This window comes from Denticeps clupeoides, chromosome 3 (genome assembly GCF_900700375.1).
Source record: "Denticeps clupeoides chromosome 3, fDenClu1.1, whole genome shotgun sequence".
Lineage (NCBI taxonomy): Eukaryota > Metazoa > Chordata > Actinopteri > Clupeiformes > Denticipitidae > Denticeps > Denticeps clupeoides.
The window spans coordinates 34249479-34268548 of NC_041709.1; the positions used below are offsets into that span (position 1 = coordinate 34249479).

Below are 19070 nucleotides of genomic sequence, written 5' to 3' on the forward strand. Positions count from 1 at the left end.
TCTAGTAGGGCTGCAACTAACGATTATTTTAATAATCGATTAATCTGTCGATTTTTTTTTTTTTAATTGTAGAATTGGATAAAAAAAAAAAAAAAAGAAAAGCATTCATTTCCAACCTTTATTCAAAAAACAGAACCAAAATCTTTAGAAAGTGCACAAACATGTTGCTCCTTGAGCTGTTATAATAATAATAAAATAAAAATTGACTAACACAAAAAAATACACACGTATGCTTTACAGCTGCCAAATATAGACTTTTTTTTTTTTTTAAATAAAATGCCACCTGAGCTGCCAGAACGATAATTTATAAAATCAGAAAATTTAACAAGATTTGTTTGAATGTCAGAACTTGTTCTCTACACTACACTGCAGATGCAAACATTCGCAAACTCACACTGACACACACACACACTGAAAAAATGCTTTTCTAATTTAGAAGTTTTGTCCTGATTTCAGTCCAAATCTCTAAAAAATCTTAAATCAATATACATTTACTAGACACATAAAATAGCAGAAATTATGTCTTTTTTTCTGATAAAAACATCTCAAAATTAAGTGATTGTTTAAAACAAGCAAAATTATCTGCCAATGGGTTAAGAAAACTAATCTTAATGAGATATAATCTCAAACAGAAGTTTTATGCATCACTTAATTTTCTCATGCCATTTTTCTTGTCTAGTAATCTTCATATAAGATTTTTTAGATATTTGGACTGGAAACGAGACAAAATTACTAGTTAAGAAATGCTTTTTTTTGCAGTGTAGCTATACATGACAACAGATTGAAAAATGAATGGTCAAAAAAAAGGCTAGTGAATAAAAACATGTCTTTAGTCTTTTAATGCAAAGTACCTATAACACCCCTGCTTTACTACTGTTATTAACGCGCTAACGCTAACTTGCCTGTCAAGCTGGATGACGGGTAAACATTTACATTTACAGCATTTATCAGACGCCCTTATCCAGAGCGACAATCAGTAGTTACAGGCACAGTCCCCCTGGAGCAACTTAGGGTTAAGTGTCTTGCTCAGGGACACAATAGGCGAGTCGTCCACGCAGAGACGCAGAGAACAGTCCGAACGCTGTTTCATCCCCCCTCCACACCTGTAGGTGACGCTGTAAGTCCCCGTCTAGTTCTCCTCCACGGCGAGTTCAACACCAGCACCAGGGACATTACGTACCTCACTTCAAAACGGAACAAAAGTAAGATTCTGTAGCGACTTCCCCTGCTGCTGAACTACCTTCCTCCTCATCAAACACCCCAACATGTTTGCGTTTCAGGTGCTGGATCATTGCCGTGGTGCTCCCGTGCCGTGCCATGTCGCTTTTGCATATTTTCGCGCAGATTTCTCTGCCTCCGCCATGTATCTTTCCTCTACCTCCGATTGTTTTTTTTGCTCCACGCTGTCTATGAGGCGCCAAACTCTGCTAGCATCTGTGCGCGAGAGAGACCGAGTGTGTTCACTCAGCTCCGCACTCAAATAAAGTTGTTTTTTTTAATAATCAAACGTCTCCGCATCGCGCGACATGACGAATCGATTAGGATATTCGTTGCCAACTCTTTTAGTAATCTATTTTTATCGATTCAATCGATTCGTTGTTGCAGCCCTAGTGTCTAGAGTGTGAAGTGGCTGGGATGGGGATCAGCACCTCCAAATCTGTGACCATGGTTCTCAACTGGAAAAGGGGGGCTTACCAACTCTGGGTCGGGAGAGAGGTCCTGCCTCAAGTGGAGGAGTTTAAGTATCTCGGTGTCTTGTCCACGAGTGAGGGAAGAAGGGAGCAGGAGATCAACAGGCGGATTGCAGTGATGCGGATGCTGAGCCAGAAAGAAAGGCTCTCGATTTACCGGTCAATCTACATCCCAAATCTTCACCTATGGTCATGAGCTTTGGGTAATGACCAAAAGAACGAGATTGCGGATACAAGCGGCCAAAATGAGTTTCCTCTGTAGGGTGACCAGGTGCAGCCTTAGAGGAGCTCGGACATTCGGGAAGAGCCAGTTGAGATGGATCGGCAATTAGATTTTTCCGGCCTACCACACAAAGCATTTCAACAAGTTCACACGCCACACATGGCATTTCTCTCGCATAGTACTTATTAACATTTACTGCACAGAAACACATATAGTGTGTTTTACAAACAAATCAAAGCTTTCAGCTTCAAGCACATGTTCTACGAATGCGTAGCAGAAGGAATCTGAGCATAAGCAGATCTCTCACCTCCTAGTGAGCTGAGCCAAATGAGACAATATTCCGATTTGGAAGAGAGACATGAGGAACACTGCAAATGAAAATTATCACGACTGGAAAGAATGATTCCGTGATGTCCTGATACTGACACATGAGGTTGTGTGCTGAGCCCATTCTTCTACTCTCTGTACTAGTGTTGTACTTGTCTCCTGTGAAATTTTCCACAGAATTGCACTTGGATTAAGTCGATAACACGCCCTAAGTCTATGTAGTCCTACCTGTTATTTTTCAGCATACATAGAAAATGAGTCAGGCTGATTAGAATCCCGTGTCTATGTGTAAGAGCAGCAATAATTTCATTTTATTCAGGGCAGTGGTGGCCTAGTGGTTAAGGAAGTGGCCGTAAAAACCAAATAACTCTCAAGACCTTCACAATTAAAATTTTACTGGTTGCCATTGGTTACAGAAGAATTTTTTAACTACCGGTCACCTTAAGCACTGCAAAATCTCACAAAGAAAAGTAAAAAAAAAAAAAAAAAAAAAAAAAAAGAAGTGGCCACTTCTAAAATGATATCCAGATCATTTTAATCTAAAACATACAGAAATGCAGTACGCAGAATGTATGCAGAATGCAGATGTTCCTTTCAGTCATTTGAGACTTTTCACAAGATTACTTGTGAACATCTTTGCTCTAAGCCCGTCCAACCTTTTTCACCACACTCACCTGAATATTCTTCATCTTCCATCTCTTCCTTCACAACAATTCCTGATGGTTCCAGTATTTTACCGCAGTTCAGAGATGTGATGGTATCTGGTGATATATCTGGTTTAACATGTGTGCTGCTCTGGTCTACACTCCTCAGATCAGCAGGTAACAGAGACAGACTGGGATCCATCTTGGGACCTTGGAATGAAGCAGAAGGTTCTTTCAACAATCATCTTATCACCAATAATCATTCTAGAATTAGTATGTTCCATATGTACCAAAGATGGGGACTCAAATCTGAGATTTGAACTTGAGTGACACTTAAGTCGCACAAACAATGACTTGAGACATGACTTGGATGGTTTGACTCCTAACTCATAAACAATGTTCATTTCATGGAATCTTATCTGTAACCAAGCAGAATGCACATGCAACTCTCACAAGAGCACACTGACAGCTACGGCAATCCCGGGGGCTGGAGTACATTCCTACAGCTCCAACTGTCAATCATTTAAATTACATAAAACTCTGTTCCATTTATTTCTTTCATTTCAGCTGAGTCAGCGTTAAAGTGAAACCCGCAGACAGACTGGTTTGTCCTCCCTGGTAATATGTGCAACGTCACACACACGTAAAGCCGCAGATTTAAAATCAGCAGTGATGGTGAGGGCAAGTTTAGCAATTTCATATAAATTACAATATTTTCAGCTTTATCATTCAAGCTAGTAAATTAATTTGCATGTTCATAGCCCTGGGGTGTATGTTCTGATACACTTTGTGTGTAATAATAAATTACATAGTATCAATTTAAACAATCTATTAAATCTATCATACAGCAATGTAATATTATCTGCAGAATGTCCATTTCAGTCATTCGAAAAAATTACTTGTGAACATCTTTGCTCTAAGCCCGTTCAACCTCTTTCACGCCACTCACCTGAATATTCTTCATCATCCGACTCTTTCTTCACAACAATTCCTGTTGGTTCCAGTATTTTACCGCAGTTCAGAGATGTGATGGTATCTGGTGATATTTCTGGTTTAACATGTGTGCTGCTCTGGTCTACACTCCTCAGATCAGCAGGTAACAGAGACAGACTGGGATCCATCTTGGGACCTTGGAATGAAGCAGAAGGTTCTTTCAACAAGGATCTTATCACCAATAATCATTCTAGAATTATATTCTGCAGGACACCCAACATTCATAGTATTCCTATCAGTATTCCTATAAAACACACATAAATAGACAAAGCAGACATCTGATATTACATAAAGACACACAGTCACCTTTATAAATGATTCCCAGGAGATTCCTCAGTTGCAGCTAATTTTACAGCGAGCACAACCAACTCCAGCTTCTCTCTATTCACATAAAAAGGCTTGTAGCTCATGTGAGCTGCTGCAGTTTTTTACATCAGCTCACAGCTAACATTATTTAAATATGATTGGTGATGTTGGAAATGTGTTGGATAAAGAACAGTGAAGAAAAAGTCTCCACATTAAAAGTGTGAATGATCCCAGATATCAGTCTGAATGAGCATTTAGCTGCTAACGTGAAACTACTTTAGCATAACTGTATCTGTTGCTGTTGCTGTTAAACCTGTTCACCATCCCGCTGGACACAAACTACTTACATTTAAGCTTTTTTAAAAAAACAATAAAAAATGTCAGAAGAACATTTTGAAGTCTGACCCGAGTCTGTGTGTAGAGCGAGTTTAAATCAGCCCGCTCCTCCCTCACCAGACCGCCACTTTAAACAGTACAAATAAAACGCGTTTCTACGTTTTATTACATTTTATGTGGAATAAAATTACTTACCAATACCCAAAATCATAAAAAGTCCCAAAAAGGGATCATTTACGTCAGCAGGGTGACTCTTCTTCTTCTTCTTCTTCTTCTGGTGTTTTATGGCGGTTGGTAAAGCATCTTAATGGTGCATTACCGCCACCGACTGGACTGGAGTGTGGATCGGGATGTATGCAATCATGTTGGGTAAAGAAGGGAAAGGCCATAAGGACTACAAAACTATATATTAAATAAATTTTTTTTTTAAAAATTTCACACACACAAAAATATATATATATATATATACACACACACACACACACACATACACACACATATATATATATGTATGTATGTGTGTGTGTGTGTGTGTGTGTATATATATATATATATATATGTATGTATGTGTATATATGTATGTGTATATATGTATGTATATATATATATATATATATATATATATGTGTGTGTGTGTGTGTGTGTGTGTATGTATATATATATATAATTCATACCCATTTTACATAATATTAATAATACCCATAAACGATTATTCAATTAATGCATTGACCAAATGTGCACTCGCTCGTGCACTTGTTTGTGTTTTACTTGGTTTTCCTGCAGATGTAAACAGAAGCAGATTCGTCACACGGCAGCAGATTCGTCAATTTCAGAACTCCCAAGTAAAATTAGAAGCTGTGAGTGATCAAATAAAATGAAACAAAGTAAAATACAATATAAACTTTTATATTTAATATATAAATATAATGTATAGATTTTATTTATGTTGTTTGTACATTTGTACAATTGAATTTAAATGAATTCAATGTAATCACATAGGGTCAGTTGCAAAATATGACTTTTGCCTATTAAAGTATGTTGTACATGTTGTTTATATATTAACAGTGTGAACTGACAGTATAGCATCACATTGGTAAAAGCAGCAATGCTGCTTCAATCTAATGCAAATTCCAAAACACCCATCCCAGTGTGACTGTTGATGGGTCCCATTTCATCATAAGTTCTGTGCTGCGGCACTTTCACAATATCAAATTACTTTCACTAACCACATGCACTTTAGAATAATAGCAGAGTTCTGCTTAAAATATCTATTTTATCTGCCCAGCCCAAGTAATTTAAGACATTCTGCAAAGAAGTTAAATTGTCTTTATATGCTCAGTTTAAACATAAACATAGGCCCTTATGTGATCCAAAGTGTGAAAACATGAACACACCACAAAGTACTTATTATAATTATACCAATAAACAGCATATCTCAAAAAAGTAAGGACATTTTTGTAAATATTTTATTAACTGAAGCCACCCCGTAATAACTGAAAACATGTTTTATATTCATGTTTTATATTCTAGTTTCTTCAAAATAGCCGCCCTTTGCTCTGATTACTGCTTTGCACACTTTTGGTTGTCACCTGAAATGCTCCTCCAACAGTCTTGAAGGAGTTCCCATAGGTGTTTAGCACTTGTTGGCCCCTTTGCCTTCACTCTGCGGTCCAGCTTACCCCAAACCATCTCGATTGGGTTCAGGTCCAGTGACTGTGGAGGCCAGGTCATCTGCCGCAGCACTCCATCACTCTTCATAGTTTTGATGGCTTCAGTGAGAATCTACCAATGTAAATGGTCATGAAAATAACGAAAACATATTGAACGAGAAGGTGTGTCCAGACTTTTGGCCTGTACTGTATGTATTGACTTTTGGTCAATGGAAGATAAGAACAAGAATTCAGGTGATGTGCTTGTGGTGACAATGAAGATGGTCCAGCAGGAACCAAACTGCCAAGCAAGTGGGCAGAAAGCTATGCAATGGCATATTTTATGTAGATTTTCCCTGAGCCATACTATGGCTTTTCACCCAATGGGCAATGGGGGCACAGAACGAATTAATCAAACTCTCTGAAATATGTTGCAAACTCTTCCTATGAGAGCCAAACAGGAGTGGCCACAACAGCTTCAGACACTGCGCTTTGCTGAGCTAAAGAGTACAGACGAGTTTTAAGCCTGGATTTAAAAGCAGAGGCTGTAGGGACAAATTTAATGTCAAGTGGTAGCTGGTTCAAAAGGCGGGGCGCAGCAACTGCAAACTCTGTCACCTTTCTGCTTAGGGAAGATCGGTGGATGTGGAGGAGGGCATTGCTCCTCTATCTTAAGGATCTAGGAGTTGGCTAAAAATAAACCTTAAAAAATCAATAAAATTTTTAACTGAATTCTAAAATGTACCAGTGCAGTGATGCAAGAACTGGGGTTATGTGCTCTCTCTTTTTAGTACCAGTGAGAATTCTGGACCAGCTGAAGCAGTGAAAACAGAGACTGTGGGAGATCAAGATAGAGAGTGTTCCAGTAGTGAAGCCACGATGTAATAAAAACATGGACGGCCTTCTCAAAACCATTAAAATTTAAAATTTAAGTCTCAGATGATAAAAACTTGACTTGACTACAGAACTTATCTGCTTGTCCATTTAAAAATCACCATCCTTGATTACACCCAGGTTCCGTACTGAGGACTAGGGAACCAAGGTCAAGTTTAGGGAAATTTAGAGCTTAAAATTTAAAATCTCTGTTTTGCTTTGATTAAAATTTAAATAAGTTCAAAGCCATCAATTCTTTGAAGTAATCCAGGCAGTCAAGTAATGATTTAAAAAGGCTGGTATGTGTCTGTTTTAGGGGCAGGTAGATTTGCATATGTTCTGCATAAGAATGGAATGAAATGTCATATTTTCTTAAAATGGTTTCTAGTTGGAGTGCGTATAAGGAAAACAGCAAAGGGCCAAGTACAGAGCCCTGTGGCACCCCATAGTGAACAGGTGTCTAGGAGGATGTACAGTCACCAATGCTGAAAGAACATCTTCTGCCATAGAGGTAGGCTCTAAACCAATCTAGTGCAGTCCCTTTAATACCCACACAATGCTCCAGTCTGGAAATGATGTTATGGTTGACTGTATCAAATGCTGCTGTTAAGTCCAGCAGTATGACCAGATGCCACATTGGCAGTTCAGGCTTTGAACTTACAAGAATCAGCAGCTAATAAAAGATAATTATATACCTCCAACAAAGAAAGTCTCCAGGCTATGGACACCTTTAAAACCTGACTATAAAAGGATCTTATGCTTATCCAAATGAACTGAAGCAGAGACAGGACTGTTTTTTCCATGAGCTTCTAGATAAATAAGGGTTTAGAAATTGGTATTTGAGGTGTCTAGATGAGGTTACTTGATCATTTGTTGAGGTTGGTAGTAGCCTAGTGGGTAACACAGTCGCCTATGAACCACAAGGTTCAAATCCCACTTACTACCATTGTGTCCCTGAGCAAGACACTTAACCCTAAGTTGCTCCAGGGGGGGACTGTCCCTGTAACTACTGATTGTAAGTCGCTCTGGATAAGGGCGTCTGATAAATGCTCTATGTAAATGTAACTAAAGCCTGTTTGCAGTAAGATGGGAAAACACCGGAGGTAAAACTACTGTTAATTAATGTCTGAATGCAGGGACCTAGATCCATAAAAGTATCTTTAATTAGTCAGGGTGGGCTGACATCATTAAGACCAGGTGATAATTTCTTATTTAATTACAGCATTTATCAGACACTCTAATCCAGAGCGACGTACAATCAGTAGTTACAGGGACAGTCCCCCTGGAGCAACTTAGGTTTAAGTGTCTTGCTCAAGGACAATGGTAGTAAGTAGGATTTGAACCTGGGTCTTCTGGTTCAGAGGCGAGTGTGTCACCCACTAGGCTACTACCAACATGTCACGTTTCCATCTAGTGGTTGGGAAATGTGACAATGAAGGAGACAGATGTATGAGGGGGGAATACACAACAACAAACCAAAGGAGGAACAACACACCATAAAATGAGAGACTATACAGATTACACAACAAAACAAAACCACAACACTGACCACTCTAACAAAAAGGCTTTCTGCTAACACTCCGAAACTCTCCCCTCTATCCTCCTCCGGCCCCACAACAATGGGCCCCATCTGGTGGCTGAAGTAGTCCTTAAGAGATCCTGTGTGATGAGTTGATTGGCTGACCGATGATGAGGGAATGGGTAGGCGGAACCATCAATTCCAAGCTCCACCCAGCAAACAGCCTAAAAGGGAAACACAGAGCACCCCAAACCACTCTACGGCCCAAAGGTTGAAATAACTTCCATCAATCCCAGGCTAGCCCATCACAAACAGGAGTGTGGCATGTTTTTCTATTATGTAGCTGCTTTTAACAATCACACTTGGTGAGCAGTTGGCAGCCATGAAAGGCGCCTGGTGAATATTGTGTGGGAATGGTACATTGCTCAGTGACACCTCAGTGGTACCTTGGCAGTTCAGAACTCGAACCTCTGTCCATTTCGAGTCCAGAGATGGTGAAGAACTAAATGAGCTTAGGCATTTGGAAAAGGAATCTTCTCAAGCACGGATATCTTTTTGGGTGCTTTAAGACACAAACTCTGAAGATGACAGAGACCTTGCAGCAGAAGTGCCTGTTCCACAAGCCTTAGGTGGTCGTGATGTTGTACAAGCTTCAAGTTCTTCTAACACTCAGTCTGAAAAAGATTGTACATCGGTCAACCCCTTGGCTGATTATGAGGAGACAGAGTGTCTAAGATCCTCTCGAGATAGTTTGTTCAATACTAGAGTCAACTGAAGGACTCAGTTCTTGATGACTCCAAAAAAAACAAAATTGTTAAAAACACTGACCCTGACACAATACAGACCTCTGGCCATCACCACATGGCGTAACCTAGGTCAGATCAAGTTACAGTCTTGGGCAGAGTAGTTATGAGTACAGAGAGGATGGTTATAAAAGTTCAGAAACCTGTTGGGTGGAGTCTTGTGCCATTAAATAGAACATAATTTTTAAAAATATTTTTACTGTTATTTTGTGTAATGTGACTTGCACTTTATCGGACTGTATTGTAAGATACCAGATGTTGTGGGGGTGTAGACTGCACCTTTATGTTCTTGAAGGGTGGGAGGTCTGATCAACTGTCCTTATTTTTAAAATCTACTTAGCAGATAGTTTTCTAACTGAATGGGGAAATGGTATATTTTTGTATCTGTACAGGTGGTATAGGAGTGTCATTCCATGTCAGACAGTATGTATGGTGTAGGATGGTGTATGTAGCAGGTTATGTGTTTGAATATTACCAAAACATACCATTCCTGGTGTCTTTGGTTTCTTTTTGTAAAATGTAAAATATTATTTATGGTTTTATGTCTCCTGCCGTGTAGCTCCCGGTGTGTGCACATGCGTGCTCCTGTAAGACCTTTTTTTACTCTACCAGAGGTAAGTCTCTCCTGCCACGCTGGTTTATAGAAAAGTGGATAAATCTGGTTAAATACTAAATTTGGGAGTGACAGGAGGGAGGGAGGTCCAACGCGGGCCTAAGTATTAATCATTAACATTAGGGACACGTGGAGTTTAAGATGCTTGATACAGTCCACCTACACTGATATCCGGATTACTACAAGCCCCTTCAAACTTTAGTACGCCACTCACCTGAACAGATTTAATCATCCAACTCTTCCTTCACATTGATTCCTGTTGGTTCCAGTATTTTACCATAATGTACAGGTGTGACTATATCTGATTTCTTAAGTTCAACGACTGCTATACACTTGTAGAGCTTAAAATCAGTATGTTCATGTTGATTACACTTGAGTTGACCCAATGATGTTAAGTATTTACAGTGAAGAGTACACTGGTAAAGGTTTGCTGTATGTGTCCTCTTGTGTTTTGTAAGGTTTGATGCTTGTGTAAAACTCCTTCCACACTGTACACACGGGTAGGGCTTTTCTCCTGTATGTGTCCTCATGTGTATTTTAAGGGATCCTGCTTCTGCAAAATTCTTCCCACATTGTACACACTGGTAGGGCTTTTCTCCAGTATGTGTCCTTATGTGTATTTTAAGGGATCCTGCTTCTGCAAAACTGGTGTCACATTGCTCACAATGGAAGGGTTTTTCTCCAGAATGTGTCCTTTGATGTCTTTTAATGGATTCTGCTCGTGTAAAACTCTTCCCACACTGTACACACTGGTAGGGCTTCTCTCCATTATGTGTCCTCATGTGTCTTTTAAGGGATTCTGCTCGTGTAAAACTCTTCCCACACTCTTCACACTGGTAAGGCTTCTCTTTTGAATAGTTTCTCTGATGTGTTTGAAGGATCTTCACTCGTCTTAAACTGTCGTCATACTTGTTGAACTGGTGCAGCTTTTCTTCAGTTTCCTCTTTACACCTTTGATCAGTGAATTTGCTTTCCTGATCTGTAAAACAAAACAATTTAAAGACATGCTTGAACTTGATTCATGAAATTACATGACATTTTAAGCATTTTTTTTTTACACACAATTGGTGAATAATAAATTGTCATCGTGGTACACAGCAGCACTGCATACGGAGAAACAACTAAATGTGTCCTCTGCATTTAACCCATCACACTTAGTGCGTAGCCATGAAAGCTGCCCTGGGAGCAGTGTGTGGGCAGGGTACCTTGCTTAATGATACCTCAATGCCACCTTGGCAGTTCAGGCTTTGAACTTGCAAATCTTTGGTTGCGAGTTTACTTCCTTACCTGTCATGCCACCACTGTGGGGAAGACACAATATTTGCACAAATGAAATTAAATAGTAACATGATTGCTCTAAGTATCAGATCATTTGTGATACCTTTTGATTACAGGTGTGCCAAATTATTTTCACAAATCTAATAATTCTTGGAAAGATTCCATATGGGGGGATTGTTTGGATGAACTATACAATATATATCATGTTGGGTGTACTTGCTTATATCAGGTTTGTTTGTTCTTCAAAACAGTCTTATAAGTAAATATGTAAATAAATTAATAAGAGATGATAATCATAAAATCAGTTCAGTGGATTTCACTGGCACACAAGACTGTACCTTGTGACTAAAAGAACGATAAGACAAGACAATAAAACCCATAAACACACTGTAATAAATAAACACTACTAATTATGAAAAATACAACAACAAAAATAAGATCTTTGAATACACCATATCTCAAAGTTGATCAGTTTATTAATCTAAACACCCATAGTCTGCCACGGGATGTCACACACTTGAATACAAACTCTGAAGAAGTCTGGAAGTGCATGAATATACAGTGGAGGAAATAATTATTTGACCCCTCGCTGATTTTGTAAGTTTGTCCAATGACAAAGAAATGAAAAGTCTAATTTTAATGGTAGGTTTATTTTAACAGTGACAGATAGCACATCAAAAGGAAAATTGAAAAAATAACTAAATAAAAGATAGAAACTGATTTGCATTTCATTGAGTGAAATAAGTATTTGAACCCTCTAACAAAAAAAGACAAAAAATACTTAGTGGCAAAACCCTTGTTTGCAAGCACAGAGGTCAAATGTTTCTTGTAGTTGATGACCAAGTTTGCCCACACTTTAGGAGGAATTTTGGTCCACTCCTCTTTAGCAGATCATCTCTACATCACTAAGGTTTCGAGGCTGTCTCTGTGCAACTTTGAGCTTCAGCTCCCTCCATAGGTTTTCTATCCACTCCATGACCTTAATGTGCTTCTTCTTGAGCCACTCCTTTGTTGCCTTTGCTGTATGTTTTGGGTCATTGTCGTGCTGGAACACCCATCCACGACCCATTTTCAATTTCAGGGAAGGAGGTTGTCGCTTAGGATTTTACGATACATGGCTCAGTCCATTTTCCCGTTGATGCGGTGAAGTTGTCCTGTGCCCTTAGCAGAAAAACACACCCAAAGCAAAATGTTTCCACCTCCATGCTTGACAGTGGGGACAGTGGTTTTGGGGGTCATAGGCAGCATTTTTCTTCGCCGTGTTTTCTTCTTCCAAACACGGCGAGTTGAGTTAATGCCAAAGAGCTCAATTTTGGTCTCATCTGACCACAGCACCTTCTCCCAGTCACTCTCTGAATCATTCAGGTGTTCATTGGCAAACCTCAGACGAGCCTGCACATGTGCCTTCTTGAGCAGGGGACCTTGCGAGCACTGCAGGATTTTAATCCATTGCGGTGTAATGTGTTTGCAATGGTTTTCTTGGTGACTGTGGACCCAGCTACTTTGAGGTCATTAACTAACTCCTCCTGTGTAGTTCTAGGATGATTTCTCACCTTTCTCAGAATCATTGAGACCCCACAAGGTGAGATCTTGCATGGAGCCCCAGACCGAGGTCGGTTGATGGTCATTTTGTGCTCCTTCCATTTTCGAACAATTGCACCAACAGTTGTCACCTTCTATCCCAGCTTCTTGCTAATGGTTTTGTATCCCATTCCAGCCTTGTGCAGGTCTACAATTTTGTCTCTGACATCCTTGGACAGCTCTTTGGTCTTTCCCATGTTGGAGAGTTTGGAGTTTGCCGGATTGATTGATTCTGTGGACGGGTGTCTTTTATACAGGTGACTAGTTAAGACAGGTGTCATTAATGAGGGTGACTAATTGAGTAGGCGTGTCTAACCACTCTGTGGGAGCCAGAACTCTTAATGGTTGGTAGGGTTTCAAATACTTATTTCACTCAATGAAATGCAAATCAGTTCTATCTTTTATTTAAAGTTATTTTTTCAATTTTCCTTTTGATGTGCTATCTGTCACTGTTAAAATAAACCTACCATTAAAATGATACTGTTCTGAGACTTTTCATTTCTTCGTCATTGGACAAACTTACAAAATCAGCGAGGGGTCACATAATTATTTCCTCCACTGTATATTATATTATATTATATATTTATTTAAACCTTTTTATGACCTTTCAGAGAGCAGTTGTGCAAACCAGGAATTCCCTGGGTGGGAAGGAAACAATTCTAGTCCCACTCCTTTCTTAGGTCCAGTATACAAGCCAATACTTTTCTCTAAGACCTGTTAGTGGTTGAGCTTATTGTCAGGACCACGCGGCAGAGTCAACATTGAATCACAATGCTGCGAATCGAGGCAAACTTCGCTGTTCACATGGACAAAATGACCAGTTCCAGAAAATAACTGTTCTGCCTCCATTTTTGTCTGGATGGGGCCCTACTGAAACACCTCTGCCAGCTGGTCAGAGTTCTCAGTAGCTGCTCCACTGTGCCTTTGAAATTGCCCCTCAGGGACAAATAAAGTTCTGTGAATTGAACTGAATAGAGCATAATTTCTGCTAATGGTCATGTCTGCCACATTTGTAGTTAGTGTCATTCATGGTTCCCTGATAGTAAAAAGCCTGATGTGTTTCAATACAGTTCTTTATATGAAACAGAACTCCACTCACCTGAATATTCTTCATCATCCAACCCCTTCTTCATAGGAATTCCTGTTGGTTCCAGTATTTTACCACCGATCAGAGATGCGATTGAATCTGATGATTTTTCTGGTTTAACATCTATGACAAAGATACAGAGAAAATGACAATTACAGCCCATCAGCTCATAATGAAGTCAAAAAGAAACATTTTAAGTGTATTATTCTTCACTTTCACTATTTCACAAAGACAATCACTTCACTTCTTATTTCTGCATCCCTGCCACATCAACACCAGCAGAGGCAACACAGCCTCTAAGAAAAGAGCGAGCCTTAGCCAGGAGCACGTGGACATGCTCACATTTCTCATTTTTGCAAAGTGTCTGAACAAAGGCAGCGAGAGAGAGAGAGTAAGTGTGTTTGTGTGTTACATTTCCCAACTTGTTTTGTTCTTTATTTTTTTATAAATTATTTATTATTCTGGCAGCTCAGGTGGCACTTTATTTTAAAAGTGTATATATTTGGCCTATGTAAAGCATACATATGTATGTTTTTTTGTGTTAGTTCATTTGTAATGGGTGGCAGTAGCATAGTGGGTAACACACTCGCCTATGAACCAGAAGACCCAGGTTCAAATCCCACTTACTACCATTGTGTCCCTGAGCAAGACACTTAACCCTGGGTGTCTCCAGGGGAGGACTGTCCCTGTAACTATTGATTGTAAGTCGCTCTGGATAAGGGTGTCTGGTAAATGCCGTAAATGTAAAATTATTATTATAATAGCTCAAGGAACAAGATGTTTGTGCACTTTCTAAAGATTTTAGTTCTGTTTTTAAATAAAGGATTGGAAACGAATGCCTTTCTTGTTTTGTTTTTTTACATAATTATCTGATTCCCCAATTAATCGACAAATTAATCAATTATTTAAAAAATCGTTAGTAGCAGCCCTAATCAGAAGGTTGCCAGTTCAAATCTGCAACCACCAAGCTGAGGTGCCACTGAGCAAAAATTCACTATCTGAAAAGGTTACATTTTATTTCACTCACCTGAATGAATCACACCATCCAAATTCACAGGTGTTATGATATCTGATTTCTTAAATTTCTTCTCTGTACGCTTGTCTGCCTTTTCTTCATTATGTAAATGTTGATGATGTTTGAGTTGATCCAATGTTCTAAACCATTTAGAGCAAAGTGTGCACTGGTAGATATTTGCAGTATGTGTCCTCTTGTGTCTTTTAAGGTCTGATGCTTGTGCAAAACTCCTCTCACATTGTGTACACTGGTAGGGCTTCTCTCCAGTATGTGTCCTCTTGTGTCTTTTAAGGTGTGATGCTTGTGCAAAACTCTCCCCACATTGTACACACTGGTAGGGCTTCTCTCGAGTATGTGTCCTCTTGTGTCTTTTAAGGCTTGATGCTTGTGCAAAACTCTCCAAACATTGTACACACTGGTAGGGCTTCTCTCCAGTATGTGTCCTCTTATGTTTTTTAAGGTTTGACGCTTGTGTAAAACCTTTACCACATTGTACACACTGGTAGGGCTTCTCTCCAGTATGTGTCCTCTTATGTTTTTTAAGGTTTGACGCTTGTGTAAAACCTTTACCACATTGTACACACTGGTAAGGCTTCTCTCTAGTATGTATCCTCTTGTGTATTATAAGGTTTGAATCTCGATTAAAACTCTTCCCACATTGCTCACACTGATAGTGCTTCTCTCCAGTATGTATCTTTTCATGTCTTCTAAGGCGTGATGCATTAGAAAAACTCTTCCCACATTGCACACACTGGTAGGGCTTCTCTCCAGTATGTATCCTCTTGTGTGTTTTCAGGTGTGGTGCTCGGGTAAAACTCTTCCCACACTGTACACACTGGTAGGGCTTCTCTCCAGTATGTGTCTTTTCATGTCTTCTTAAGTGTAATGCATTAGCAAAACCCTTCCCACACACCGAACACTGATAGTGTTTCTCCCCAGTATGCTTTTTAAAGTATGATTTATCTGAAAAACTCTTCTCACATTGTCCACACTGGTAGGGCTTCTCTCCAGTATGTGTCCTCTTGTGTCTTTTGAGGTTTGATGCTTGTGTAAAATTCTTCCCACATTGTACACACTGGTAGGGCTTCTCTCCAGTATGTGTCCTCTTGTGTCTTTTAAAGTTTGATGCTTGTGTAAAACTCCTCCCACACTTTTCCAACTGCAAAGACTTCTCTTTAGAATAGTCTCTCTGTAGTATTTCAGGGATCTTCAAACCATCATCATACTTGTTGAACTGGTGCAGCTTCTCTTCACTTTCCTCTTTGTACCTTTGATCAGTGAAATTGGATTCATGTTCTGTAAAAACAAACAATTTAAAGCAATCAAAAGACCTGTTTAAACTTTACAAGACAAAGTCATGATTAGAGAATTCCAACAAATTAAATTGAGTACATTGTAAAATATCATATATAATATATCATATTATGTGGTTCTAATTAATTTTGGCTGCTGCAGCTCCCTGTAAATGTTAACTAATAGGGCAGGATTCCGCCCACAAGACAAAGGGGGGAAAAAAAAGTGACATCTAAGTGATGATAAGAAGCAAACTACCGTGAGTCACTCATTCAAGACCAAGTCTTGGTCATGCAAACAATCTAGGAATAGACTGGACAGGCTTTTAGTGGCTTTCAGTGGCATTCAAGCCAAATGGAATCAGATTTGTGCCAAAATTTTTAAATAAAACATTTCCTAATATAAACAAAAATACCATGTTAAAATGTAAAATAGGAGGTTGGAATTTACATCTTGCTCTTTTTCATTTCTGCTTGTGAGATTTTCACTTATGCTTCTCATTTTTACTGCTGGCTTTTCAGTCACTCCGCCCCGTTTTACGTTTAACGCTGCTTGAGGATTCAGATGGACTTTTGGCACAATTCCCTAATGTGGGCTCATTCCATACATGATCACAAATGGACGTTATTGCTGTGCATGTGTATCTCGTGGTGATAGGGCTCTTTACAGAGTGCCTCATATTTTAGCCTTACTTGGCAAATATGATTTATCAACAAACAAGGCATTCATATCTGACAATATGAGGCACTCTGTAAAGAGCCAAACATCCCATCACTAGTTCCGGGGAACCGAGCTGTCACTCAAAACCCTGCTGGCCAATGAGGAGAAGCCCCGCCTACACAAGAGAACTGTGCCAATCTTTGGCATAGCCCCTCCAATCTTTTTGACTCCACTCACCTGAATATTCTTCATCATCTGACTCTTCTTTCACATCAATTCCTGTTGGTTCCAGTATTTTACTGCAGTTCAGAGATGTGATGGTATCTGGTGATATTTCTGGTTTAACATGTGTGCTGCTCTGGTCTACACTCCTCAGATCAGCAGGTAACAGCGACAAACTGGGATCCATCTTGGGACCTTGAAATGAAGCAGAAGGTTATTTCAACAATCATCTTATCACCAATAATCATTCTAGAATTATTTGCAGGACACACAACATTCATAGTATTCCTATAAAATACACATAAATAGACAAAGCAGTTTTCTGATATTACATAAAGACACACAGTCACCTTTATAAATGATTCCCAGGAGATTCCTCAGTTGCTGCTAATTTTACAGCGAGCACAACCAACTCCAGCTTCTCTCTATTCACATAAAAAGGCTTGTAGCTCATGTGAGCTGCTGCAGTCTTTTACAGACAATCACAGCAGAGTGTTTTCTTATTTAAATGTGATTGGTGATGTTGGAAATGTGTTGGATAAAGAACAGTGAAGAAAAAGTCTCCACATTAAAAGTGTAAATGATCTCAGACATCAGTCTGAATGAGCATTTAGCTGCTAACGTGAAACTACTTTAGCATAACTGTATCTGTTGCTGTTAAACCTGTTCACCAGCCCGCTGGACACAAACTACTTACATTTAAGCTTTTTAAAAAAACAATAAAAAGTGTCAGAAGAACATTTTGAAGTCTGACCCGAGTCTGTGTGTAGAGCGAGTTTAAATCAGCCCGCTCCTCCCTCACCAGACCGCCGCTTTAAACAGTCCAAATAACACGCGTTTCGACATTTTATGTGGAATAAAATTACTTACCAATACGCAAAATCATAAAAACTCCAAAAACGGACAATTTACGTCAGCAGGGTGACTCGCGCGTGCACTTGTTTGTGTTTTACTTGGTTTTCCTGCAGATGTAAACAGAAGCAGATTCGTCAAACGGCAGCAGATTCGTCAATTTCAGAAAGCGACTCGTATGTGACACAAGGATCTTTGGATAATGGTTAAATAAAACGAATAAAAATACATGTGTGTCCATTGATTTTTTTCCATTGCTTTTATGGACATTAGACATGGACATATTCAAAGTGTTTCTTCATGGAAAAAATGTGAACTTGATCAATTTAAATTTTACTAAACCACATGATTCAGCACCAAACACCAGTGGCTTCCAGGTAATATTTTTGAACCACATTGTATGTTTGTGGGCCTTTCGGCCTATACGAAGTAAGACCTTTCCCAAAGTTACAGTCTGAATTTCCAAGTGCACTTTCAATGAGATCATATACATACACACACACCTACGGGAAAATGTAGAGGTCAAAGGCCAACCAAAGCTTGAGATGTATGAATGGTGGACTGTTCGTAACCATCGTCAACTCAAAAAGATAATGGCTGGACATTCACAGCCATAATACAAATTATAATTACATATATGCAAATACATTAACTGAGCGCACACACGTTAACTTTGTTTTTCTATGGTTTGACTTTGTTTGTATGAAGGAACACAGATTTTTACATAAATGCAAAATCATTTCTATCCAGTAGATCTTGAAATGTATTATGTTTTGACCCCTGTTGAATGCATTTGAGCATGTGAACACATACACACATAGAGGCCTGTCTAGTGTTACTTCTTAAACTTACACACACACACACACACACACACACACACACACACACACACACACACACACACACATTCCATTGAAGAACAACAGGACACCGACCACTAATCCATGACCTTAGTCTGCTTGTCCATTTTGTGTCAATATAAACACATTTTCAGTATACAGGATTTACAATATTTGTAATAAATTGCAACTGATAAGCCAATATAATACACAATACTTGTTGGAAATGAACAATTGACATAGTAAGATAGTGGACAGTGCAGGCT

At 39.2% G+C, this 19070-nt stretch overlaps 2 protein-coding genes across 2 annotated transcripts in view; both read right to left on the reverse strand.

The window, feature by feature from the left end:
* The window catches only part of LOC114785464 (zinc finger protein 493-like), a 478845-nt gene that overhangs the window by 429604 nt on the left and 30171 nt on the right, over window positions 1-19070 (reverse strand). The window lies entirely within an intron of this gene.
* LOC114787049 (zinc finger protein 271-like) lies at window positions 8347-17239 on the reverse strand. The gene is made up of 6 exons (XM_028974789.1): window positions 17224-17239; window positions 17129-17182; window positions 14951-16234; window positions 13936-14046; window positions 10192-10956; window positions 8347-9235 (listed from the first exon to the last, which is right to left on the reverse strand). Exons 1-5 carry the CDS (start codon window positions 17237-17239, stop codon window positions 10202-10204), a joined length of 2220 nt encoding a protein of 739 aa, XP_028830622.1. The 3' UTR covers window positions 8347-9235; window positions 10192-10201.